General features: G+C 37.8%; 2 protein-coding genes across 2 annotated transcripts in view; one reads left to right on the forward strand and one right to left on the reverse strand.

Moving 5' to 3' along the window:
- The window catches only part of DOK6 (docking protein 6), a 408,332-nt gene extending 397,205 nt beyond the window's left edge, over positions 1–11,127 (forward strand). The window contains exon 8 of the mRNA XM_036824038.1: positions 3,359–11,127. Within this exon, the coding sequence (XP_036679933.1) occupies positions 3,359–3,498 (140 nt within the window). The 3' untranslated portion in view covers positions 3,499–11,127. The remainder of the gene's footprint in view (positions 1–3,358) is intronic.
- A 12,942-nt stretch (positions 11,128–24,069) lies between these two features.
- Positions 24,070–27,202, reverse strand: part of CD226 (CD226 molecule) — a 93,372-nt gene continuing 90,239 nt past the window's right edge. Inside the window, exon 7 of the mRNA XM_036874121.1 lies at positions 24,070–25,200. Coding sequence (XP_036730016.1) covers positions 25,087–25,200 — 114 coding nt within the window. The 3' untranslated portion in view covers positions 24,070–25,086. The remainder of the gene's footprint in view (positions 25,201–27,202) is intronic.

The following is a 27,202-nucleotide window of genomic DNA, read 5'->3' on the forward strand; positions in this document are numbered from 1 at the left end:
TATACAATGGAGTAGAAATGAAAATTCAAAAGGACTTTTAAGAGAGACTGATAGCTATGAACAAATTTGTTACTTTTAAATTGCAGCATCCCCCAGATGCCCAGAGTCTGTCTTTCAGGGGATGGTCCGGAGGGGAAAGTTTAGGAAGGATTTAAATAGGGTCTCTGTTGAGTGGAATGAACAGGTCTAGTCCAGCAAGTTTTTAATTTAAGCCACAAAGTTGATTTGTTTTGTTTTGTTTTCATCAACAGTGCCTAAGGGCACAATTCAAATAAATGTTGAGAAAATGATTAATTACTTCTCTCTTTTGTTCTCATACTCATTGCTGCCAAAATCAAACAGCACTTATTAAGCCTTCATATGTTCAGCTCTGATTGAGGTATGTTATTTTTGTGATAAGCAGAAATAGCATCATTTGTGAACTGTCCGTAAAGAAATGGTTGAGGTAAGAAAAAACATCATTTAATCTCCAATTCGACTAGAAATTGTTTGTAGAGGAGATGAAGAAATCTTCAAGATGACCTTGAAGGAAAATAATATTCCAAACCTGTCACACTGAGAACAGCGTACTGCGAGGGTAGACAAAGTAGACATTGAACAAGAAAACGGACAAGAGCGTGGACACATTCAGCATAGAAAGAAGGGATAAAAACTAACATTTATTAGGTACCTACCATCCCAGGTGTCTTCCTGTATGTTGTTTTGTTTAACCCTCAAAATACCTTAGGAAAGTATGTTCTTTCCATGCAAAAATATGAGGCTTAGAAAGGGATGGCAGAGCTGGATTTTGGACTCAGCAGTTTCAGAGTCCGTGGTGGTGGCGTCTACACACTCTGCGGAGCAGAGGTCACCAGTGATGGTTGAACTGAAGTGTGCAGTTCCGTAACCAGCTCCTCTAAGCTCCGCTGGCGTCCTGCTCTGATCCCATACAGCACTGGCTGTGCGGACCCTTCATTTGATGTTTACTGTTATCTATCCTTGTCTGATGATCATTCCCAAAGCAGCTTGTGAACTCTGGAAACTCAGGAACCATGGTTTCCGTAACTTTGTCTTCCCTGTGGAGTCCTGAACTATTTTAGTAGATGCTTGGCAAATTCTAGTTGCGTGATTGAAGTTTTACCCCCAAGATTCCAGATTCTGTGTGCATAGGCAAAGACTCTTCTATATTCACGACTTAAACCTTAGCCTTTAGACCACAAGTAATGTGAATTAAAGGTGTGCTCTCGCATTGCTCTCTTTCAGATATTTCTAACACTTTTTAAAATAACAGGATAAAACCAAGGCCAGGAACATGGTCTTAATATTAGGATTTCCAACTGGTTTGTGCTCATGAACACCAGTCTCTCCTCTTACGGGAACTGAACTATCATCCAGCAAGTCAATGGTGAGATAAGGAGGCAAACTGTTAAAATTTTAAGTTATGTTCCCCATATCGGATTAGTGTATCACAACCTTGTCGTATAAGCATCATGTCAAAAGGCCACCTCCTTAGGGAAGCCTTCATGGACTGCCCCCTATGGATGACCATGCTGGATAGAGTCCCTCATGGCATCTGTCTCTTGCTGTGGGGATGCATTTAACATGTATGAATTTAATTGATACACATTGATTTAATACTCAAAAGCACCATATTATACCATTATTGTCATCCAGAATGTGCAGATAAGGAAACTGCGAAACCCAGAGACCAAGTAAGTCTCTCAAGATCAGTTACAACGAGTTAGCCGCAGGGGCAGCGCGTGTGCCCGGAGCTCTGACTCCTAAGTGCCCAAGCTGATCTCGCCTCTAACGGCCAAACCCTCCTGCCTACCCCCAGCTTCATCTTCCTCATTGCCTCCTCAGGGTCCTACAGCAAAGAGAAGACACACTTAGCTGAGATTTTATGAGAATTTGATGATGGAATTTAATTGGACCCTTGAATCAGCTGTCGGTCCAATTACTGAACCAGTAAGGAGATGTGAGAGACGGCAACAGCAAGGCAGCCCTGCCCCCCTCAGGCCTGAAGGAGCACAGAGAGGACATGGGGTTTCAGGACCCTGGGAGAGGGAGGGAAGGGAGCAGAAAGGTCTGGAAACTCAGAAGCAGGAGGCTGGGTGGCAGAAGCACAGGAGCAGACTGGACGGCCTCAGTAGGAAATGCCCAGGCCTCTCCTCCCTGACCTGCTGCTGAGTCTTCATGAGAGAACCAGGCCAACAATGAAACTAAAATGATTTTTATCTCGAAAGCAAGATTTTGCTCTCACGACTTTTTAACACTAAGAGGTTCTACCACTTTAATTACCTTTTTATTGCCCAATGCATTTGCATTTCCTCCCTGGATCCCAAGCTTCAGACTCGACACGGATAGATTCCGAGTCACCAAACACACCTGACGATGAAACTGGCTTTCAGTGCATGACCTTGCGAAGGCCAGCCCCACCTGAGGAGACTGATGACATGTTTGATGTTTCTGTGTTAACAGATCATCTTCCCTGGATTCCTCGCCATAGAGACGAGAAAAAATATAAACCAAACTCAATACATCTCTTGCTTTGAGTGAAACAGAAGCTCTGAGAGGGCAGAGCACACTGTATTTTTTCTTCTCTCCCCACTGAGCTCATCCATTAGGTAATCATCATTCTCACGTGTGAAGAACAATTACTGACTGATTAAGAAGGATGGGGAGACCCCTGGGAAGTTCACCTGAAGCCCTAGAACGCATCCTTTCTCCCTACGTTGTTAGCATTCTGCTAGTTTTCCAGTAATCATTTCTGGATTTTGCATTAAACAAATTTCTCGTCGCAGGGGTGCATCTGAACTATAAAATCATAGAGATAAATTTCCTATAAGACTTAACGGTGAGGCCATTTTAGTAACCATGAAGGTTTATCGTTTGGGTTAACCATGTCATGAAGTGGGCTCGGTTACCCACAAACCCGCCAGGAGAAGCCAGGGCCTGGAACGCAATCACTGTGAAAGCTTTTTCCTGATAATTGATGGTGACGGGTTAGGATAAAGTGTAGTCCGCCTGCTCAAAAGGTTTTAAGAAGTATGTCATTTGCTTCTGTACGCTGAAAAGTGAGTATCAAAGAAAAGAAAGCGCTTACAGGCTCTCCATCAAAAACAGCTTTTTTTTTTTTTTTTGTAAAAGTTTTTTGTGCTTTTGTTCCAAAGGTTGAAGGAGAGTACAAGTCTGAGATCCCTAGCTCTCTGGCATCCAGAATTTTTGAGAAGACACACTAAGGAAACTATTGAGCCCTGCATACAACATTTTTAACTCACCAAGGAACCAGGCGCCGTTTCTCCATGTTTACCTACTCACCTCGCGCTTTTCGGAGTCAGTTTCTTGGTACAGCTCTCCTTCCTTTTTCTCTCTCCAGGTCACGGGTTCGGGGCCTCGAAGATGTCACGTGCACAGACGTTTCCCAGCTACGCCTCGGAGCAGAGCGAAGAGACGCAGCCGTCCTTGTCCCGGTCCAGCAGCTACGGCTTCAGCTACAGCTCCAGCCTCATCCAATGACACCCAGAGAGATGCTGAGACCAGAGAGACAGTCTGGCCGGACCTGCCTGGGGGCCATCGCGCCCTCTACCTCGCGGAGGACCAATTGCAGGGAACATTGAAATGGGTCGGGTCTATCCCCGCTCCCAGTGGAAGGTTAAAAACTGGAGTTCTGCTTCCTTGATTCCGTGGCTAAGTTCTTTATTTATTGAGTTTCTTGCGGGGGAGTCTACGTTTTACAAAAATAGAATCCAAATCGTCTGAACAGTCATTTAAATAAAATCCTTTGAGTCTGACAGTAGCAGAAGCCTGGGCAGGGTGAGAAGTCGCCCACGCTGGACCGTACCTGGGTGAAGGCATTGCCCCTGTCCTCCTGGCTCAGTCCTCCCACCTGAGGAGAGGTCTGTCCTTAGAAAGGTGACCCACCACAAGCTCTGTGGCTTGGAGGGTTTCGACAGGGACAAATCCAGTAAGCTCTACAAATGGCATCACAACTTTCCGTATAAATAAGCCCAGTGACAAGGGAACACGCCCACGAAATTTAGAACACACTCTTAAGCAGGGCCTTGTAGCTCTATTCTGTGTGTGTGCTCTGTGTATGTGTGTGTTGTGTGTGTGTGTGTCTGTAGACAAATATAGATATGGATATTGCTGTATCCATCTATATCTAACAAGTATATATCAATGTGTGCTGAGAGTGACAGGATATGCTCACTTAAATTGTTGAAAACTGTTATTTGGTGCATTAAAATTAAGATTGTTATGTTGAATAGCTATGTTTAAAATAGTGCTGTAAAAAAAAAAAAGGCTTCTTATTAGCAAAGTATTCATGTAGTCACGTCTGCTCCTGTGACAAACAGAGGTGACGATGTGAAAAGGGGGACCACTTTGGAAGCGAAGGAACCAGTCTGGCTGTCCTGCACGTCACGTCACTGCACTGTCTTTCTGTTCAGTAATCCCTTGTTGGTGACGATGTTTCTCCCTTTGGCCCCCTCTGAGCTACGTGGGGAAGATTGGGTGTGATCCTCGACTGGCTTTCATTTAACCTCGAGGAAAAGGAGGACTCTAAATGACAATCTGTTTAAGAAAGAGATAAAAGTACACTTTAAATGAAATCAGACATTTTGCAGTCAGGAGACCAACAATAGGGACAGGATTGTAGGTATCATTTTATGTGTGACAGATGCTGTTCTCAGAGAGCCATCAGAGGCTTGTAATTTACTGTGTAACCAGAATTGGCTGGGCTTTACTTTCCTTTTACTGGATATGGGTTGGCTGGGATTATAAGAGAAAATGGATCCAAAAAAAAAGTTTTTTTCATTCCTGAGACTAATGACAAACCTACTAGATTTAAAGGGAAGTGGTGATTTCCACGTGAACTGGGGAAGTTTTTGGCTAATTTGGGTCAACATAGATATTTTTGCCCTTAGTTTTGGAGTTTACTCAAGTAAAAATAAAAATCATTCTGCCCGAATTATCTGATGCCACGTGCCTAAGATGGTCAACTCATAAATACTCCAAAGGTGGATTTAAAGAACAGCGAGCCCAGGTCATGTAAGATGAAAACCTGATATTTTTTTCAATATCAAAATTTTTTTAAGCTTTCAAAGTTAGTCTGTTGAAAGGGTACCTTTTTTGCTGATCTGTGATAAGACTTTTTTTTCATGCATGTCCATAGCTTGAATGCAGTCACAATTCATTGTGGAGAGTTATTCGTGGTAAAAGCAGTATTCAGTCCCTCTGTGATAAATTTGCACTTATAGCAACTGCCTAGATTTTCCACATCTCTCAGATAAGTCTGAAAATGCCCTCAAGATGCTAATCATAAGAGTTAATGTGGCTGTGAAAAATAATTATCCTAAGCTTTCAGGGATAAAAAGAAAATTACTCAAATGCTCTGCACTGTGAATTTGCTGACACAGCATAAGAGCGGATGACTGGTTCCTGACGATGATACAGCCTTCCCTGAAATCCCAGCTTTCAGGGTTGAACACCTCTGAATTACTTTTAGCACATGGCATTTGCTTTTGAAATGCCGCGAGTGAAACACACCAGAGCAACTCCCAGCTGAGACCATCTGAGCACAGCTCCCAGGGGTGCCGCGCTCAAAGCAAGCCTCTCGCGGCTCACTCGGTCGAGTTGTTGCTTACAGACCACAAGTTTCTACATGGAACTTAGGGGGACAGATCCTCAGGGGTCCTGGTATATGTCTCAGCTTTATTACTGTGCCAGAAGCACAGACAGCGGGTCCGGGGGGATTCTGCTAATTAGACGAGTCTGCTCTTGTGTCTGTTTGGTGGGAGACATGATTCCTGCATGAAGTAGTTTCCAGAACACTGTTTGCTTGTGATCATTACCAGTGAGTGTAACTGAGGGGGTCCCAAAGATCAGGCATAACCTTGGGCCGGTTCATTCAGAAAATAATGTCATAAAAAAGAGTCAGTGAGAGAGAAATTTCCTTCCCATGTCCTTAAGCCAATCTCATCACAATGAGAATAATGCTGTAAAAGATTTCGTGATAAATTTTTGGAGATTTATTCTAGCATACTCCTCTAACTATACCTAAAATTGCAACTAAGTCAAAATTGCTAAATGAACAGATAGGAGAATTTATAGTAACCTAATATACTTGGCATAAGGCAATGCACACTGTAATCAGTGACAAGCAGATAAATATTCTGCAAAAACCAAAGATGAAAACTTACTGAACCAGTCTGCTGGAAGGTCATAAAACCAGCACCAGTGGAGTAAGTAGAGTGGTCCTAGGCGTGTATCCAACTCACTTGAGCTTGTAGGTTTTTGACTGAAGATGCCTCTACGCTTTGCAAGCATTTTTCTCCCTTCAGTAATTGTGTTCTTCTTTAATATACATGTGACTTTTTCATTGTGAGGGAGTGACTGCTATGAACCAAAGACATCTTTCGGCTCCTTCTGAAACTGACTCAGTCAGCTTTCCATCCAGATGTAGACCGGTGGACGAAGGTGGTCACAGTTTCCATATCGAGTTGGAAGAAAGCAGTGGTCAAGGAACCCAAGTCATAAAGGATCTTCTGAGAGCAGAGAAAGCCTGGAAGACGTACACATTTCATGGAAAGATTACCTAAAGGGATTTATTTTTTATGTCCCCAATTTTTTGTTCTGATAATATTAATTGTTGTACACATGACATTATAATTATGTAGAAAAGTACAAAATAACTTTGACCCAATGGTTTACTATTCTGGTGGGAGGGAAAAGAAAACACTTCTTTCTCTTAGTCATCAAACAAATAATAGGCACTCAGAACTAATTTGTTTATGCAATAAATATTTATGAATCAATAGGTTTTGGCCACTGCCACAATTTGAACTTAATGAAATAAGAAATATATATTTACTTATATATTAAGGAAGATGTGGTTTGATAGAGCATGTGAAATAAAGTGAAACTTATTTATTAAAAGTAAACCTCACCTTTTCCAACAAGTAGTAACTATAGTACTAGTCCTGGTATCTTGTACAATTTTCCTCTGTCTTCATTGGGCAATTATGTTTGAAAATAATTTATCACCTATAAAATGGTTAACCACTTATTCTTTCTGTCCAGTATAGAAGCAGTGGACTGATAAGTAACTTTACACTGTTAGTAGTTTCTATAAATCCAACTTATTGCATGTGGTATCTTTATAGTAGATATTAAAAACATCATAAAAATTGATGTCTGCCCCTCATTCTTTGGCCAATATCTCAGAAAACTCTGTAAAAAAGCATGATTACACTACTCCCTTGATTATTTGAGCCACTTACTAAAATTGACCATTAATGCTACCGTGAAAACAAGCTAAGAAAATTATATTCTTGTAAAAACATTGTAGTCCAGATATGATTTTAACAACACATACAGCACAATAAATGGGCAGTATACATTTAGTGGGGCTGAGCTTAGGCCTTTAACACTTTGTGTTTTATAGCAAACATTCTACTAAAAACTGCTCAAAGTGAAAATTATACATTTTCTCCAAATCTATCATGTCTGTCAATACCTTACAATTTCAAACTGCTTTATCAATCATTAACTATACTTTATAATCCCGGAAACTTGGCCTTCTCAAAATAGATAGAACTTTGCCACTAGACCTGTGTTAATAATTAGTAGATGATACACCACACAAATGAACTTCTAGCCTATGAAATTTATGGAGTGCAATTTCCCATGGAGGGGGTAGAGTAAGAGGAGGGGGACTAGTCAGTAGGGCAACAGTTTAGATAAAATTACAAAAACTCCAATGAAGTGTCCAGTGTTACACTGGGACTCTGCTGTCTTCATATTCTGACCTCAGTTCTATGTCACAGACATGGCCTTCTTTACTAGTTTCACCTCGTACTAAGTATGCAATTGAAAGAAGAAGACATCGGGTGTATCAGGTTTTGAAGTTACCACAGAAAGACAACACGTATCAAGTATGCTTCCTTCAGTTTAGTGAAAATTATTGCACACAAAAGAATGTATCATCACAAAACACCCATGGTTAAATGTCTCTTCAGTGACACGAGCATCAGTTTCGTATGGTCAACCTCATCTGAGTTTCAACACGAAGATGTATTAGCTGTGACACTGGCTGGGGACTAAATAAGAGGTCAACAGCCTCACATGTGAATTCTCTATCAATGTATTCGAAAGATTCACCCACTTTTCTTCTCTGAAACGACCACAAATGCTTCCTTTTTTACTCGAGAATGTGAATCTTTGTTGTATCATTTCTACAATTATTACAACTAGGTGAGGCATGGCATAGTTCATAGACTCTCGGGGAAGTATCATGAGATGTTGGACACATTTTCTAAATAGATGGAATGCTAGCTAGCTCTGAAAGCAATCACGTAGAAGAAAATTTCCGCTTTATGTTCTGCTCAGGAGAAAACCAAAACCCGTGGGTATTGTAATTTATTCAAAGGCAAAGAAATGGTCAGGAATAGTTTTGCCTCATTCCAGGCTTCTAATCCAGGAATGTTTCCTTGACGCCATGTCATCTCCCAGTTAGGCATGGTGGGAGCCGAGAAATACCACATGGCCTCTAAATAAATAGGCCCTTGTACATTTAAGGGTTTCTTCCAATTTTTTAGATGTTCCTCACCCTTCCTGGATTCATCACCACTATATCAATAGAAAGGCTTGATGAGGCAATTCATTAGACTGGTTGTAGGTCATGAATGATTAGGAGAAGTTGTATTACTCCTACACTGTCTTCGAGTTCTTTGTTGGAAATTCAAACTTATTTATCCTAAAGCGATAGTTGAACAACTATAAAAAAATTAAGTAGATGTCTATGTTTTGTATTCCTGCTACTTCATCATATTATAATTGTGATTATTATTTTGAGGATCTTTATCATTCTGTAGCACTTTCGTTTAATTATTTATGGCATTTGTCACAACTTAGATAATAATATCCAAGCTACATTTTTTTTCATGTGAACTCAAAAAGCTTTCATTTTCAATTGAAATTTGGGGAATGGCATTTTTTACACTAAAATACCTTACACATCAAGTTTTTTTCTTACACACTTCAGTAGACAATTATTTAAATTAACTTTAGATAAATAAGTTAAAATTACTAAATAATATGAAAACCACATTTTACTTGTGATTTTAGTATATTTTTCCCAGTTGAAGATTTTAACATCGTGTTAAGATTTAAAGGAGAGGAAAAATACATTTTTAATTGAAATATACCAACTTCCTTCTAATAATTCAGCTTAATAAGTTTTTATTTTACCTCATCTTCTATGTCTGCTACCCTAGTCCATATTCCATATTCTGGTTTTAAGAATGAGTGGATTAAAATTTTCTATAGTTATTTTGGTAAGTTTAGTAGTTGATGCAGTTAACTTCCTCAGTCTGCTCCCTGATTTTAGGACAATTTTAGACTTAAAGAGAACATAAAATCAATCCTTTTTGTAGACACAGAATCGTGGGTCAAATGGAGCAAGGTCTCCACACCGTCCCTGTAGTTGTGTTCATGTTGGAGCTTGATTGTTATCTTAACACTCAAGTGATCCACACCCTCATAAGAGTTGCTTATTTTCAGGAATCAGAAATTTAAAAACCCAAATTAAGGAGAAAAAGAAAATTGAGATGATGATTTAAAAAAAAATTTTTTTTAAGTCACCACATGATTTCTCTCAAAGAAAACATTATGAGAGGGTTTTTATGGTGTTTCAATATCATTAACTCTTTGAGGCTGAAAGGCAGGGAAAATGAAGAAGAAAATGACAGAAGTATCTTGATATTAAGTATGAATCAGAAATTAATATGATATAGATCAATATGAAATAATTTGATTGATAAAATTGAGATTTACATATATATTGCATAATTCAAAGAACAATGCTTTTTCTTATCAAAAAGAAAATATATATATAAGTGGGTGGAGTTGGGGGGAGATGGAGTTGCAAATTTTTGTGATGACCTGAAGTAGAAGATTCTTTCCCAGTATAAGACACTATAATTTTAGTTATAGCCAGCACTGTATAAATCACAGCAACAAATCAGTCTACCCCTTGACAATAAATGAACATGAAAGCAAGAATCATCTTTACTGCAGATGACAGGAGAACTCCTAGGGTCTGCAGGGGCCCCAGTTACTCTCTCCACACAAGCCCTAACACACACACACACACACACACACACACACACACACTTTTGACTATTTACCTACACTATATATTCCACTGTAATACTTTTTCCTAGGTCCACACAGAATTATCCCATCTTAAAAAATCCTTATCCCTATGAATCTTCAAAATATATTAAAATTATGTGCTGTATGTCTGCTTTCTGTAAATTCTTTTAAATTAATTTATATATACTTTGTGAAGTCTTATACTGTACATTGTAAACAAATGTCATTTGTCATTGATTAAATTTATTGTTTATGAGTACTTTGATAAAAATAACTTTGGATGCTAGGCCCCTGTTAAGAAATAAAATACCCATTGCAAATTTGCTTCTATTGGAAAATATGTGATTTGACATTCTTTATTTTTAATCACAATCTATCCCAGATAAATAATAGTTCGGGGACGTCTGGACTTAAATACTCGTTGGGCCACCTTTGGGAAGGGAATGCAAAGAAATAGCTGTCCCTGGAAACTAAATGTGAATTTCTGGCAGAACAGAAAATATTATTATAATGTGGTAATAATAAAATTAGAAAATTAAATTATTTTAAAATCTGTCTGTGTGATTTTTCCCCTTGGTAAAATACATGAAATGCATAGTTCAAGAATTACCTTCTTCTGAATTCATAGTTTCTATATATCAATCCTTAATAGATAAGACTTATTAATGTCTTACTCATAATTCTAAGAAACTTACAAATGATATTGCTACCAGAAGGAAAATTTATACTGTGCAAGATTAAATTTCCCCCATCACTTAAAAAAAGGTAAAGCAGTTCAAAAATACTACTTTACACCACAACTTTGCATGACTGAGATTTTGAATATCTAACTCGATGGTTTTTACTCAAGAGTTGTTTAATATTGTTGGCACTGTAATATTATATGATTTCCTTAATTTTTGTTATTGAATGATGAACTGTAACTATGTAATTACACAGAATTCTGGCGATCATATTCTGCTAACCTTTAAAATGTCAATTATGCCTTCACTTATTGGCTTGCTATTTTTAAAATAAAGTAAAAGAAGGAACACCCTTTATTAAATGTAAGGTTACTGAGAATTTATTATGTATTTCCAGTGTTTTCCTCACCCTATGTTATAATAGAATATAATTTTTATTAGGTTGACTCTGGTTTGGTGGAATCATAGAATATTAATATTGAAAATGACATTGGTGGTCAACACATTTTCTAATGAAGTCACACCCAAAGTTTTTAAGTGGCTTTCTCAGTGTCACACAACTAGAAAAAAGTTTTTCCTCCAGAACTATGCTCACCCTCTAATAAAAAAAAGAAAATTATTAAAAATGAACATTTGGTAGACAAAGATTTAATATCCAAAGTGACATGTGTGTGGTCATGACTGTACTAGACATCAGTGGCTTCTTTATTATTTTCCATCCCATGATATAGAACCTTTGTCACTTGGATTTAGACCACAGAACCTGTTCCTGAAACTTAATCTTTAAATATTAGCTGGACATATCTTATTACTTTATCAAATTAGTTGGGAGTATTTTTCCTTTTAGAGAGTCATGTCTTTAAAGAAAGGGTGAGGCTTCCATAGTATCAGAGAAATCAAAATGGGTGAGGACGCTTGGGTCAAGCAGTCAGTCCTAGTGCTAAAATGTCCTGCTCCAAGCAGGTCTGGGCAAGGTCATGAATTTGAAGAAAGCAATGAAAAATGTATGAGTGCTTTCAATTCTGTGCAGAAGGTAGAAGGATGGAAAATACTTAGAGACTGGCAATGATGATGCAAACACTCATTCTTTCTAACTGCTGAAGGAAATACAGCTTATTCTGGATATGACTTTTCTGTGCTAATTTCATAACAAATTGGTGATGTGAACTTGATGGATTTTTCTTTCCCTTTCTGTCACTATTAAAATCACGAGGATTATATTTACCGGGGAAAGGGTCTTTATGAAAAGTGCAAGGTTTGTGTAAGTTTAGAGCTGACATAAGAGAAGATATTTAATAAATGCATGTCAGAGGGCACGGCCCAATAGCAATTTTATGCTATTTTTGTAATATACAAAGAAAAGCAAAATCAAATAACTCCCCAAAATGGCAAAACTGCTATCTTTATTTCCAAGTTATTCAAGAAAAATATGAGGCAAATATACCTAATTTTGATATCCATATGGTAAAATTTTAAATCAATGTTTGAGCAAGAACTGGATAGAGTATCTAAATATTCATGGAAACATGAATTATCCTAGTATCTAGGTGTTTTAGGAAATCAGGCTGCTGATTTATATGATCTCAAAGGTTAGTCAGTGCCTAAATACTTACTGAATGCTTGATATTGACAAAACATGAGTAGAGGGCACCCGGTATCTCTTGGCTCTTGTTCTTGCCTCCTTTTAATTACTTTTGATACACAGCAGTGCCAGGAGGGCACTCTGATGGCAAAAGGCTATGTGGCTTTCCACAGAAGACCTGAGATGGCAAAAATGAAGGAGTAAGGGAGGGAAGGGAGACCAGCCTCATCAGCTTCCTAAATCCCTTTCTCAAAGCTGTCTCTGCATTTCTCTCTTCCTCCTCCCCCTTCTTCCCACCCCTCCCCCTCCTCCTCCTTCTTCTTTCTCAATCCCTCTCTTTTTCTCTCTCTCTCTCTAAATAGCTAGGCCTCGCTTTTTTTAATCACAGGAAATTATTAGGCAGCATAGTCTAACATAACTCCAAAATTACCTCTTGCTATTTCTATTCTATAAATTCTGTTAAACCAGTTTTTCTAAAATTCCCTATTCCTCTCGACACAAACGTGTACATAAGACGAATACGCACTCGCCATCACTGTCTATGTATGTGTGAATTACAGAAATCTGTTCTACATCTCTTATACTCTTCTGAATATTTGCAAACTTTGATTATAAGGTAGCCGAAAGAAAAAAATTACTATTTCAAAATTCAATTTAAAAAACATTAATTGAATCTTCTAAGAGCTGGGAATTCACAAGTGAGTAAGACTTGGATTCTCCTTTAAGGAACTCACCATTTAAGGAAAAGAATGCATTTCAAGTCATGAAGTAGGTATATCCAGTCTAGCGCTGTTCAGCCAATGTCGTTTGACTTAATAAATTCCTTTCTTGTTCCAATATCCATTAAAAAATGTTTTAGGTTGCCTGCTGTTTCTGAAGTTTATAATTTTTTAACAAATGTAATTCTATTTCAGAGACCTAAATAGATAGAGCCTGATGTCCAAAACAATAAATATTAAGGCCATTAGCAGAACTAATCCATTTCACTCACTCTAACTACAGCCACCTCACTGTCAGCAAAATCATCTAAAGTAAAAATGCCGCAAAGGATGTATTGTGAATGTTCTGCTCAGCTCCGCACCCCACCCTCCTTCCCCACCATCTGGCCCTCTTTCTCAATACTGAGAGAGGCTGGCATTCTAAATTCTAAATTGCATGGACCATTGAGAGCGCTAAGAAATATAACTAAAATGAATCATCATAAATTTAGAAATTGTAAGTGGGATGACTAGGTATTATATAGGAAAGATTGTCCACTGCTACTTTTAATATTGTACACAACTTAGACTGATTGGTGGTGATATCTGATATCTCAGGTAAAATCAACATTGCATATAGTACAAACTATTCACTACATACGTGAACAAAATGTAATTATTCCATCCTTCGTGTGACATTTGTCCTTTCCAACTCTTCAATAGAGATGTAAAATGTATACATATCCAAGAGGCACTATTCCCCAAAAGAGATGTTATATTATGATGTTTGATATTTTAAACAATAACATTTATATGTTATACTTAACTGTGTGTTGTAGAGTTTGGGGCATTATTTTTAATGTATCAGAACATTATGAGCTCTCAAATAATTCAGGTCACTGCTAAGAACTCGAGTAAAAGAGATCATCTTTGTCTTTTTTGGTTCCTGTCTAGACACCATCTTTTCTTGAAGCTTAAATGACATGGGATTCTTACAATAATAACTGGTGGTTATTATTAACGTTGTTCCCTAATCTGGAAGTGATGGTAACAGGTCTTGGGCAGTAATGGGTTGTTTCTTAGTCTAACTTAATAGAAATATTCAACTTCAACACTGCTTCTATTAACATGTAAAGACAAAGAGTTTAGAGTTTTAGAAGAAATTGTTCAATGATCTATTTAGAAAAGCTTTGCAATATTTTGGTTTATGGCCATATGGAGTGAAGAAGCTAGAGGGCCACTCTGACTTGGGTCCATTGTTCATGTTAAAGTGACTCTTTCACACATTTATGAAAGCATATAACTAACTAGCACTGTGTAACGGGCCCTCAGGATGTGTGGACCTCCTTTCTCAAGTTGCCATTCTGTTTTGTTTATCTTGCTTTGCATTGTGTGTTTTCTTCCATTGAAGCCTAACATTCATATGTATGTATACACCCTGATCATGCTGTTACTGTCTTGTTTCCTCTTACCCATGCATTCTTCTGATTCTCATTTACCTTCTGTGCAACTAATCCTTAAAATAAATTTATACTGAATACATGTAACCAGGGAAACACTTTCCTTCGACTTGCATTTATTCCATTTTAGCAGCATCCAAAAAAAGTCATGAAGTCTGGTGCCTCAGACTGTATTCTGGGATGGATGGGTGTTACTGACAGTTCCTCTGACTTAGTTTTTGCTGACTGCGTAGACTTGACACATTATTGTCTTCTTGTGGCTTGAGATGGTATGTCTCTTTACTACCTTTTGCTTCTTTTTGGACTAAAAATTTTATAAGGCCTGATGTTGATCTGAACAGTCAGGGAAACTCAGTATGATCGTATGATCTCATACAAATCTTCAGATTGTATTCTACATTTTATTTGTGCTCAATTTGCATAGACAATAACTATTTTGTCATGTGGATCTGTGGCCCATGAAAGTGGGACAAAAATAAGTATGGAACAGAGAGAGTCAGACGGGTCGGAATCCAGTGTCAGGCCACCCTAGTGAAGCATCACAAAATCAGGACAAAGAAACAGGCCAGAAACCAAGACAGTAGAAAATACATATACTAAAAGTACGTGGGGAAGGACTTCCAGGTTTAATGCCAACATAGAAAGAGCTTGGCAGTGGCCATGATTACAACACGAAAAAGCTGAACAGACTAAAAATCAGTGACTTTCCTTGGATCTATCAGAGAACTGAGGTCACAAGGCAAACCTCCACTGCAAAATCTGCAGAGACAGACACATCCAGACAGCTACAGCAACCAATATCTCCTCACCTGGAGCAGAAGCTCTGAGGCCATCAACTAATAGGAACACCTACATGGTGAGCTGGACGAATTGCTGAACATAATTGTGGACTAAGCGTGAGAAACTCATGGGAACCATAGTCTAAGAGGGACCCCGAAAGCCACCAGAGTCTCACCATGAGGATCCAAGAAAGATTCCCTCATGGATCTGGCCAGGGAAGGGGCAGCATCACCACTGCGAAATAAGCCAAGAGCCTTCTCAGTAACAAAGACCTACGCTCCAGAGGAAAGGACTTCGTCAGAGCACAGTTCTCAAACCTAGTCCCAGCTCCTGCAGCCTTCCTGTCTCACCTAAGAAAGAAAAACAAAAATCATAATCATAATAACATAGTTAACAGTGGCCAGACTGTCATGGAAGTAGACTGGAAACTCTGCAGCCAGGGATTGGGGTAGAGGGCAAGAGGGAAAGCAATTCCGCCGGGGAAACATCTGTGAACTTAACAAAGTCATAGGCTGAGACTGAATCATACAGTAGTAGAACACCCTCCCCCCGCCCACTTGCCATCACACCAGTAGGGGTCCAGTATAATCACAGCAGACTGCAGACAAAAGAGCTGCAAGAGGGAAAATCTTTCTGAGGAGTACCTAGGAGTACTTGGTACATTTTTTCCTTTTTTCTTCTTTGTGAAGTCTCCCAGGAAGGGAAGGGGGCGCATGTGAAGCTCTCAGGATGCACTTTGTGACTGTGGCTGTGTACGGGTGGGGAGCAAAGTGCAGGTCCAGGTAGAGGCTCAGGTAGAGAAGAGGCTGGGGTATAGGCTGTGCTCAGTGTCAGGAGCAGCGAAGAGGACAGCAGAAAATGCCCGAGACGCTGCCGGGAGCATTCATCCCAGACGAGCCCGAGGTCTCCTGATCTCAGGAGTTCCTGGGGTGGGGTGAGGGGTGGGGGAGAGGATGGAGGGTCCTTGGATGGGAAACACCTGGGCGCCCCAGTTGCCAGATGCCCTTATTCCAGACTTGTCAGTAGGCAGTCTGGTCCACACCATCTTTCAAGCAAACCCCAATCATTGTCAAGGGCTCCCAACCCTCAATCTGAATCACAGTGCGCTGAAGTCTCACCCCAAAGGCACAGCCAGCTGTGGGGACCAGGCTCTGGGCCAAAGGACATGCAGGGGCAGGACTGACCAAAGCCAGGGTGGGGGTATGTACTGCACATGTGTGGGCCAAGAGTGTGTACACTTCCAGAGCATTCTGGGCCACAGTGAGGGCTCCTGGGGGCCAATCCAATGTCTACCATGGTCCAAGCCCATAGCTGGAGATATATAGGACATGCTAACACAAATCAAAAGAAAGCTGGAGCACCTGTTTAATTTTAGACAGAGCAGACTTCAGAACAAGGAATGTTATCAGGGATAAAAAGGGCATTACATGTGACAAAGTGGTCAGTTCTCCAAGAAACACTTATATGTTCCTAATAATAGAACATCAAAATACACGAGGCAAAAGCTGATAAAACTGCAAGGTGACATAGACAAATCTATAACTGTAGCTGGAGACTGTACCATGTCTCTATCAGCATGTGATAGATCAAGCAGGGAGAAAATCAGAAAGAATATGGGTGACTTGAACAGCACTATCAGTCAGTTTGATCTACTTAACATTTATAGGATATTACATCCAGCAGCAGAATGCACATTCTTCTCAAGCTCACATGAAATATTCTCCGAGGTAGACCATATTCTGGGCCATAAAACACACCTTAATAAATTTAAAAGAATAGAAATCGTACAAATAATGTTTTCAGACTACAACAAAATTAAATTAGAACTCTGTAAGAGAAATATAGTAGAGAAATCCAAAAATATAGAGAGGTTTAAAAAGCATTTTAAAATAACCCATGAGTCAAAGAAGCCTCAAGAAAAATCCAAAAATATTTTAATTAGATAAAAATAAAAATACAGCTTACCAGAATTTGTGGGATACAGTGAAATTTACAGCATTAAATGCCAAGACTGGAAAGGAAGAGAAATCTAAAATCAATAACCAAAGCTTACACCTTAGGTAACTAGAGAAAGAAGAGCAAAATAAATCTAAAGCAAGCAGAAGAAAGAAAATAATAAAAATTAGAGCAGAAATCAATGAAATTGAAAATAACAGAAAAAAATCAATGAAACCAAAATCTGATTCTCTGAAAAGAGAAAAAAAAAATTAGTAAGGCCAAGCAAGGGTAGTCAAGAAAAAAAGAGAGAAGACAAAAATTACCACTATCATAAATAAAGAAGGGTCATCATTACGGATAGCCAATTGAAGAAACAATTGGATGTTAAAGGGTAATGAGGGAATATTGGGAACAACTCTATGCTAACAACTTGATAACAGATAAAATGGGCCAATTCCTTGAAAGGCATGAACTACCAAAACTCACACAAGGAAAAATAGATGAACTATATAGCCCTATATCTATTAAAGAAATTGAATCGAAAATTAATAACCTTCCAAAGTGAAAGTACCATCCTACCAAAGATTTATGGAAAAAATAATACCAATTCTCTACAACTCTTCCAAAAAACAGAAGCAGAGAAATCATGTCTAACTCATTCTATGAAGTCAGAATTATCCTAATATCAAACCAGATAAAACATTGCCAAAAAAAAAAGAGATAAATATCTCCCATAAACTTAGATGAAAAAAAAATCAACAAAATATTAGCAAAACAAATCCAACAATGCCTAAAAATAATTTTTGTTATCAGCTAGGATTTATTACAGTTATGCAAGGCTGGTTCAACATTCAAAATTCAGAAATGTAATCCATCACATCAACAGGCTAACAAAGAAAAGTAATATAATCATATCAATTGAAGCAGAAAAGGCATTTGACAAAATACCATGTCCATTCATGATTTTTAAAAAACTCTCAGCAAATTCAGAGAAAAACTTTCTCAACTTGATAAAGAACATCTACAAAACACCCACAGCTAACACCATACTTAATGGTGAGAGAAGGCAGGAATGGACTATCTTATCACTCCTATTCAACATTTTGCTAGAAGTCCAGGCTGCCACAATAACACAAGAAAAAGAAATAAAATGCATAAAGATTGGGAAGCAATAAATGAAACTACCTTTATTTGCCGAAGACATAATTGTCTATGCAGAAAACTCCAAAGAATCTACCAAAAAAACCTGAAACTAACAAGTGAATACAACAAGTTAATAGGATACAAAGCATACAGGTCCTGTACATATTTAGTTAAAAATACACCTAAGTACTTTATATGTATACTTTTGGTGCTGCGGTAAATGACGTTGATTTTTAAATATCTAATTCTGATTGTTCATTGCTGGTATGTAGGAAAGCAATTGACTTTAAAAAGAATATATTGACCTTTTATCCTGTTACCTTGCTATGAAGGGGAAGCTTGTAAGAGGTGTCTGTGGAGCTGCTGCCACTGAATACCCATTGCCTCTGCGGTTCTGCAGCCAAACATGTAGCAATATCTGGGGTGATTTTTGGTCTGCAGGGTCAGCAGTCAGGAAGAGCTGGACATGCAATAGAGGGGGGTAAAGACAAGCTGGAACGTGCCAGACCCTCTCCATCCGTCCATCAACATTGTCCTAAATAACCTACACAGAGCAATACCCAGTGTCCCACATCTCATGCAAGTTCCATTTTAGCCAATTCTAACCCATAACCACATAAAAAAAAAGGAGATTCCAGGACTTACATTTCCTCTGTTAATCCAATGGACAAAACACAATCTGGCACACAGTTTCTCTGGATCTTTTTGCCTCAATTGTCGATTTGGATAATCATATTTAACTTGCCTATATCTTAGAGTTGTTTTAAAAATTAAATGGGATAATGTAAGAAATTTCTTTGAGAATTATAGTGCATAGTAAAAACATATAACAATATTTTTGTCAATAGCCCAAATTTATAATAGCTAGCTATTCATTAGCCATTGAAATGATGATCAAACAGACATCTAAGATTATAGAAAGGCTAGAAGAGTTTTGTATGTCTCTAGAAGCTATTGAGCTATTACATTTCTTTGTATGTTTATCATGGGAGCTAAAACAAAATCAAAATTTGCTTCTGATGATCTTCATTAGAAATGATAAAATTTAAAAGCAAGATAATTAGCACAACTGAAGCCACATCAAAAGCTGTAGCAAGAAATTTTAGTAACATTGAGAGTAAATTGGAGATTTCAGTCTTACCCAATCATCAGATTAAAGGATAATAGTCTTATTCACTATAAGTAGTTTTGAATACCAGGAATAAAGGTTGTCATGAATAAGCGATTAAATAAGAAGGAGATCATCTTAAGAATGAATTAGCAGAAAAATACAAAATCAGTTGAGATTAAATTTTGAAGAGTGAAGAAAGAAAGTTATCAGAGCTCAAAGTGGTTTCCTGCTTGTGGACCACTGGAGTTGCCACTTTTTCTCCATTTTCTAAACTTGTTCCATCAGTGTCCTGGAACTGCTATGAGCCACCCATATCACTCAAATAAATTAACTGTTTTTTCTATAACATAGTCAGCATCTGCTTCTAATGCTTAAAACCAGTACCCTCAAATTTTACAGACACAAACCCAAATATAACAGGCTTCTTATTGTGCCGTTTTCTGGGTACTGCTTAAATACTTGTAATCTGGCACCTCATATCCTTTTATACTGGGAAATTTTCTCAGATTGACTCCAGGTTGTACTGTCCTCTCTCTACTTTTTTTCTGGATGAAGAGAGACATCAGGATGACAGCTATGCAGAAAGAACCACTGTTTATCAGCCCAAGTCAACGTTCTAGAGTAATTTTTTAGGAGGAGGAGATTGCCTAAATATCTATTGCATGTCAGAGGATCTGGAAAGATCCTTTAGACCATTGGTGAAGAGTCTGAGATAAATTTATGGTAAATACAAAAATAGTAAACTACAAAAAGAGACAATTATTAACTCTAGGTAGGAAAAAAAGTTATGTAGGAGAGAATGCATAATCATTTTTATCATGGGATTCAACTAAGAAGAGTATTGGCAAGATCATTAAAAATAAACACCAAATATTGAAATAATCAAAATTTTAATATAAATATTTTGGAAGGATGGGTACATGGGAAAGGTATACATGTGTGGTGAGTTCGTGGAGAGCAAGACATCTAAATCAATAAAAAATGTCTAAAATTTAAAAAAATCTAGCAATGATATCTGTATACTATTCAGAAAAGTAGAAAAAATAATCAGAAGTGAAATTTGTTGTCTCAATGGAGGGAAAATGCGAAGGACAGGGAACTACTATTTTTTTGCAAAAAAAAAAAAAAACCCTTGAACAGCACACTTTGACTCTTTGAACTACATGCACTTATAAGATGAACTGAATGTTGCATTGAGATAGAAGCTACAAAGTATCACTGGTTTGATTTTTTTCTGCATTTAACTCTTCATGTTAATATTATTCTGTAGGAATCTTCTAATATTCTTTGATAACAAGTGAAACTAACGATCTTGGAGCTCTACATTTTATTCATTCAAACAACAGAATACAGTATATCAAGGTAAACATTTGCATGCCTTACAAAACCCAAGTCTGAAATTACACATAAAACCAGAAAAAAATGTTCTAAAGAGGGTGACTATGTTACTTATCATTCAAACGGGGACAATAGGCAATAAATGGGGATTATTCCAGACATTTGTCACCCATACCCCCAAATTAGATCTTTTCTTACAACACCTTACAACATAGTGCTTTAAATCTTGAAAAACATAATATGTAATCCAACCTTGAAGACTTGTAACATTTTTTAAGAAAGCATTGCAGTTAATTCTAGAAGCCATAGTTCTACCTATCTGATCACTATCAATAGAAAAGTTTTTAAAAAACCTTATTTTTACTTTTCAGATATATGTATAAGAGCCTAGAGACTTGACTTAGAATAATCCAATGAACAGACTAGTGGAAAAGTGTATTAATTTATGCAAAAAGCCTGCACGTGAAGGTCAATACTTTCTAGACACTGCATTCTAATAGTGGCCTAACTAAAGATGATAATAAAATAATGGTATTACATGTTTATATTGTTTTATATTTTTCAAAGATATTTTCTTATCTCTACTGTGGAAAGAAGCTAAACTTTGTACTCACTGTTTAGCACCTTCATTCTCACTATATAAGCATCTGTATTCTACAGTATCTTCAATCTTGCTGACATTTCACACCAGCAGTACAAAATACAGCACGTTATTAAAAATCAAGGAGAAGCATTTTGATTACAGTGATTTCTAATTACGATGTGGACTCTACCAATTTGGAAAATTGCTGTAATGTAGCTGTAGTTTTTTTTTTTAACATAGTTCTATATAAACAAACATAACTTGGATGTTTACAATAAAAGTAAACCTACTAAAATTATTTTTATTTTACTTTATCTTGTAAATTGATAGTCAAAGTATTTTAAATGTATATGTATAATATTTTAGTAATAAACGGAATTACTTAAAACTTTCTATAAATGTGACTATTTACTAACCGAAAGCGCTAACCTCATCCACCTGCCTCCCACCCATATAAGCATGATTACAGCTAATGAAATTCCTAGGCAGTTTTCTCAGCATGCATAAAGGCTTTTAAATAATGTTCCAAGGTCTCTCTGATGATAATATAATCAGTACCCTAATCATTGTAGGTTAATAAGATGTATTCTTTCCCTGACAAAACTGTGTACTCTATAATGACATTTAACAAACTTACCTACCTTGTCATCACACAGCAATTCCTTGTAACTGGTTACTTTAATGTAAATACTAAAATAAGGGCATTCAAAGGAAACACAGATTATTATGTATTATGTATCAGTATAGATTATATATGTAAAAAAGAATCTTAGGAAGCATCTTGTTTCCTAAATAACACCTTGCAAAAAAGATTTAAAACATAACTTAATTCAAGTCTGACCTTTCATTCCGTGGATCTGTTTTGATCTGTTTCCTTAGTAACAACTGGAATAGTAGGTACAACAGATTAGGGAAAAAATATATATATGTGTGTTTGTATGTACATATATATATATACACACATACTATATATATACAATATACCTACTATAGATACCATATATAGTGTGTGTGTGTATATATATATATAGTAGGCATAGTTTTTTACATATATTAGGTAGAGTTCACAACTCCAGCAAGTTAGGTATAATATTAAAGAGACTACAATGAAAGTGATTTGTTAAGTAGAATATCCAAAGAAAGAAAATGAATGAACGGAATTTCATCAGCATAACAGCTGACAGTGTAGCAGGATCAGTAGAGGAGATCAGAGAAATTGCAGCAGGACTTAGGAAGGTTCCAAATCCCCGAAAAAATTCTGAGCCCTGCAGAGGAAGAATTTATAGAAAAGAAGGGACAGAGTAAATAGTTCTCATAAGTATTCTGAGTGAGAGATTTTTATAAAAGGTTAAAACACCCATGGAAAACGAGATGAGTTTCAAGTGTTCTGGAGGCTTTGCAACACGTAAGGGGTTTGCCACAAAAATCTTCCCTGAAACCATACTGTAATGGTAGAAATGTTTTACTCCTCACCTAGATTAGTCATTGAGGATTTGGTTATCAGAATCTTCCAGAAAGTAATATTTTTATTAACTTTTAGGGAAAAGAAATCGTTTATCTTTTAAAGGATGTTAAGTTTGCTTCACCATGCAAATTGATAGATTCAGCCATGGAAACTTTCATTGATCTGATAAAGTCAAGAAAACAGTAGATGGTTTTCTTGTAAAACTGCCTTCCAACTTTGTTACAAATATATTTGTGGAAACACTTCTTGAATCCAGATATAAAGATCTATAAGCAAACAAAATAAAAATGAGAGCTAATGCTCATTGCATGTACGTAAGTACAACTGGGAGTGGTCGGTTTTACTTTTTCCCTTCTGAAACAGGTAGGGGCATTCACAATTTCTGTAATTCACAGATAATTGCACTATGTGGCGTGCATGTGTTTAAAGATAAAATCATAAAATATCCACTGGTCTGCTAAAACTGTAAATTACAGCTTAAGAATCTGTCTAGACAATATGAGAATTTGGTTTGGGATTGCTTAAGATTATCATGAAAAGTCTCCAACTTTGAAACCTAAATACAGCTTTTGTGATGAACCTTTTAGAAATGAGAATCTTTTTTTCCTTTCTTTCTTTTTTTTTTTGGCTGTGCCACACAGCTTGCAGGTTCTCAGTTCCCCAAGTAGGGGTTGAACCTGTGCTATGGCAGTGAAAGCCCAGAATCCTAACCACTAGGCCACCAGGGAACTGCCTAGAAATAAGAATCTTTTAAAGATGAGTATTAGAGACACGAATGATCATTATATTTGGTCATTACCAAACCACTGTGGTTTCAAGGTGACCATGACCATTATTGGGTTTCACAAATACTTTTCATTGTTGCCTGCATCTAGAATTTGGACAATGGCAGGCATGGTCTCTAATTGCCCTGTCAGTCATAACATTAGGCCAAACTGTGTTTTTGGCCAAACTTTGAAGCAACAGAAGTTTCTTTGTACCTTCTTATTCTTTGATCCCTTTTCCTCCTTCCCTACACCCTCCCAGTGCTCTTCCCCCTCTCTTTTCTACCCTACCACCCTATACCACCACTTCCAACTATCATTCTTTTTCTTGTATTTATATTTCACATAATTATTTTTTTAAAAACTAATAATGTCTAGGTACCTGACTCTTTTGAGAGAAATTATATATTAAAAATAATTCTCAAAAGTATAAAAAATTCAATATAAAAAAATTAAGTTATTGTTGGATCATCTACTACTCTTGCTCATAAGGCTAAACCAGGGATAGTGAAATTCTATATGAAATCAGAAATGAATTTATTTGAGAATAGAAAAAGAAGAGATTTCCCTGTCACGTTTATCTTCCTCTTGACCATTTAGTCATTCTACTGCCAAGTACTCTTCTGGACCAAGCTGACAGAGTAGGTTCTAGAAGTGGGAAGAGAGAGAGCTAACCTAGACCTGCCTTCCTACTCTTTTTAGCTGGCTAACAGAAGATGTCTTGGAAGGTCATTACAGTCCGCATTTGTTGGCAACCAGCCCAGCTTCCAGGCTCCCCTTTACTTCTTCTAATAAAACTCTGAATTTCCCAGTAGTGTGCTTTGGTCTCACTCCTACCTAGCTCTAGAGGTGAGCCCTTAACTGACTTAAGCCATTTCATCCTTTCTGGCCATAATGACTGTTTTATGATGGACAAGTAACCAAATGTGTTTGCTCTATCAGAGCAAACTCTTTACCAGACAGAAACAAGGATTATGAATTGCCAAGAGTTGTTGGCAGTCATCTTGGAAACACAAGGGAAAAGCCTGAATGAGAGTCAGGCTAACACCAAGGAAGTGGATCCAACACTGTGAAAGGACATGCAGGAACTGTCTTATATCCATACTTAACTCTAGACATAATATTTAAGCCCTGGTAAATAACCCTTGCCTGAAGCTTGTTCTCCCCTTGATTGTTCCATTACATGATTCAATAAGTTTCCTTTTATGTGTAAGCTAATTAGAGTCAGGTTTTCTAAAACATTTCTGTTAAGAATGCACTCTAGGTAAGGCAGTATTTTTCCTGTCAAATGAAATAAACTCGGTCAACTAGTATCCAAGGTAGACATTAAATAGTGGGAAGAAATTGTATAAAGATCCATGTGCATAATAGTCATCATTAATATGCTCAGATTAAGGGAAAAGCTTAGACTCTAGTCTTTGGTCTACGAGAGAAGGTTGGGTAGTTGACATAAATATCCTCTCCTGCACCATCTGAAGGTTGATTGGCAGGGACAGGACTTCTGTAGTTGTTGGTTGCCTAGAAAGACAAACACAAAGGATGTTAATAATTCACTGCATTTCAGCACTTAATAAAGACACTCAAAACATAAATCTCTCCTTAGTTCAACCATGATATAGGTCAAATTTCTATTACAGCTAATTTCATGAAACATTCTCTTCACTGTATTGAACTTCTGTGAGAAATTACATTCTTGATTTGCAGGGTGGTGAGTGAGATACAAGAGACCTAGCCTTGATTATCACTTGATATATTGTGATATAAATTACCTGTTTAAATGTAAAACTCCCTCTCCTGATGTTAGGCTATTTCGAAGAGAACCATTATTTGCATTTTTTATATGGAAAGTCTAGTACAGTATTTTCCCATAGTGGATAATCATTAATTTCTGTTGAATGGAAAAATAAATATTTTTAAAGTACACAGTGTCCTGGCTTAAAAATGAGCAACTGAACACAATTTAAAAATTACAGGGACTCCCCTGGTGGCGCAGTGGTTAAGAATCCACCTGCCAATGGAGGGGAAACGGGTTTGAGCCCTGGTCTGGGAAGATCCCACATGCCGCAAAGCAACTAAGCCCATGCGCCACAACTACTGAGCCTGCACTCTACAGCCCGCGAGCCACAACTACTGAGCCCACGTGCCACAACTACTGAAGCCCACACGCCTAGAGCCCGTGCTCCACAACAAGAGAAGCCACTGCAATGAGAAGCCCGCGCACCGCAACAAAGAGTGGCCCCCACTCACCGCAACTAGAGAAAGCCCACAACGAAGACCCAATACAGCCAAAAATACATAATAAAATAAAATAAATATTTTTTTAAAAAATTACAGAAATAGGGGCTTCCCTGGTGGCGCAGTGGTTGGGAATCTGCCTGCTGATGCGGGGGACATGGGTTCGAGCCCTGGTCTGGGAGGATCCCACATGCCGCGGAGCGACTGGGCCCGTGAGCCACAACTACTGAGCCTGCGCGTCTGGAGCCTGTGCTCCGCAACAAGAGAGGCTGCGATAGTGAGAGGCCCGCGCACTGCGATGAAGAGTGGCCCCCGCTCGCCGCAACTGGAGAAAAGCCCTCGCACAGAAGCGAAGACCCAGCACAGCCAAGGGTAGATAAATAAATAAATAATTTAAAAAAAAATTACAGAAATAAATGGACATTCACTTTCAAGATGATGTTATATAGTCATTAATCTTCTCTACCTTAATTGGGTCACTTTGACCACCTGTATGTGTGACAGAAAATATGTAAGCATAAGTGACAGAGGGGGAGAGAGAGCGGGGGTGGGGCAGAATTGAAGGGAGGAGAAGGAGAGGGAGAGAGAGGGGTCTTTTGGTGAGTAGTCTGAAAATTTAGTGTGGTTTCGGTGTTTGCGAGGAGAAAGTAAAAGGAAAATTCAAGTGCTACTGTTTTCTACGTAGTTTGTCTTAAAAAAACCCCGAAAGAATCAAGTAGGTCTAACTTCACAGACCAGCTTACTATCTTTCTAATCACCATTCAAATTATCATTATTCTGCAAAAGCCTGGAAGAGTTGAATACCTAGTGAGGAAGTTGCAAAGCGCCTTTCCTTCTCTGAAATTCATAGCAATAAATGTGGCTTTGGATTGGCTTGAATGGACAACAGCTAAGGACAGAGAAGGGATCCGGAAATTGTATGTGACAGAACACAGTTTCCTTGCGTGCAGGCATGGCAGGTCAGACAAGGCCAGACTTCTCCAGCCTTCGCACTTGGTGCCCAAAAGCAAACCATGAGATATTCAGAAAAAAAATTTTTTTGTTTTGCAAAAAAGTAACTACCTAACAGAAAGAAGAAAGTTAAACTCATAGATTATTAAGAAGTTTGAAGCACACACACTGGATTGTCAGAAACTTTTTAGTACTGGAGGTTTTGGCCATGTAGCATTCAATGGTAAATAATTAAATTGAAGACATATGGATGTAATTTTAGATAACACTCAGGGAAATGTTTTATTGTAAAATTTTGTAAACAGAATAGTATGCGTTAAAGAGAATATCTGAC

Source organism: Balaenoptera musculus, chromosome 14, assembly GCF_009873245.2.
Source record: "Balaenoptera musculus isolate JJ_BM4_2016_0621 chromosome 14, mBalMus1.pri.v3, whole genome shotgun sequence".
NCBI lineage: Eukaryota > Metazoa > Chordata > Mammalia > Artiodactyla > Balaenopteridae > Balaenoptera > Balaenoptera musculus.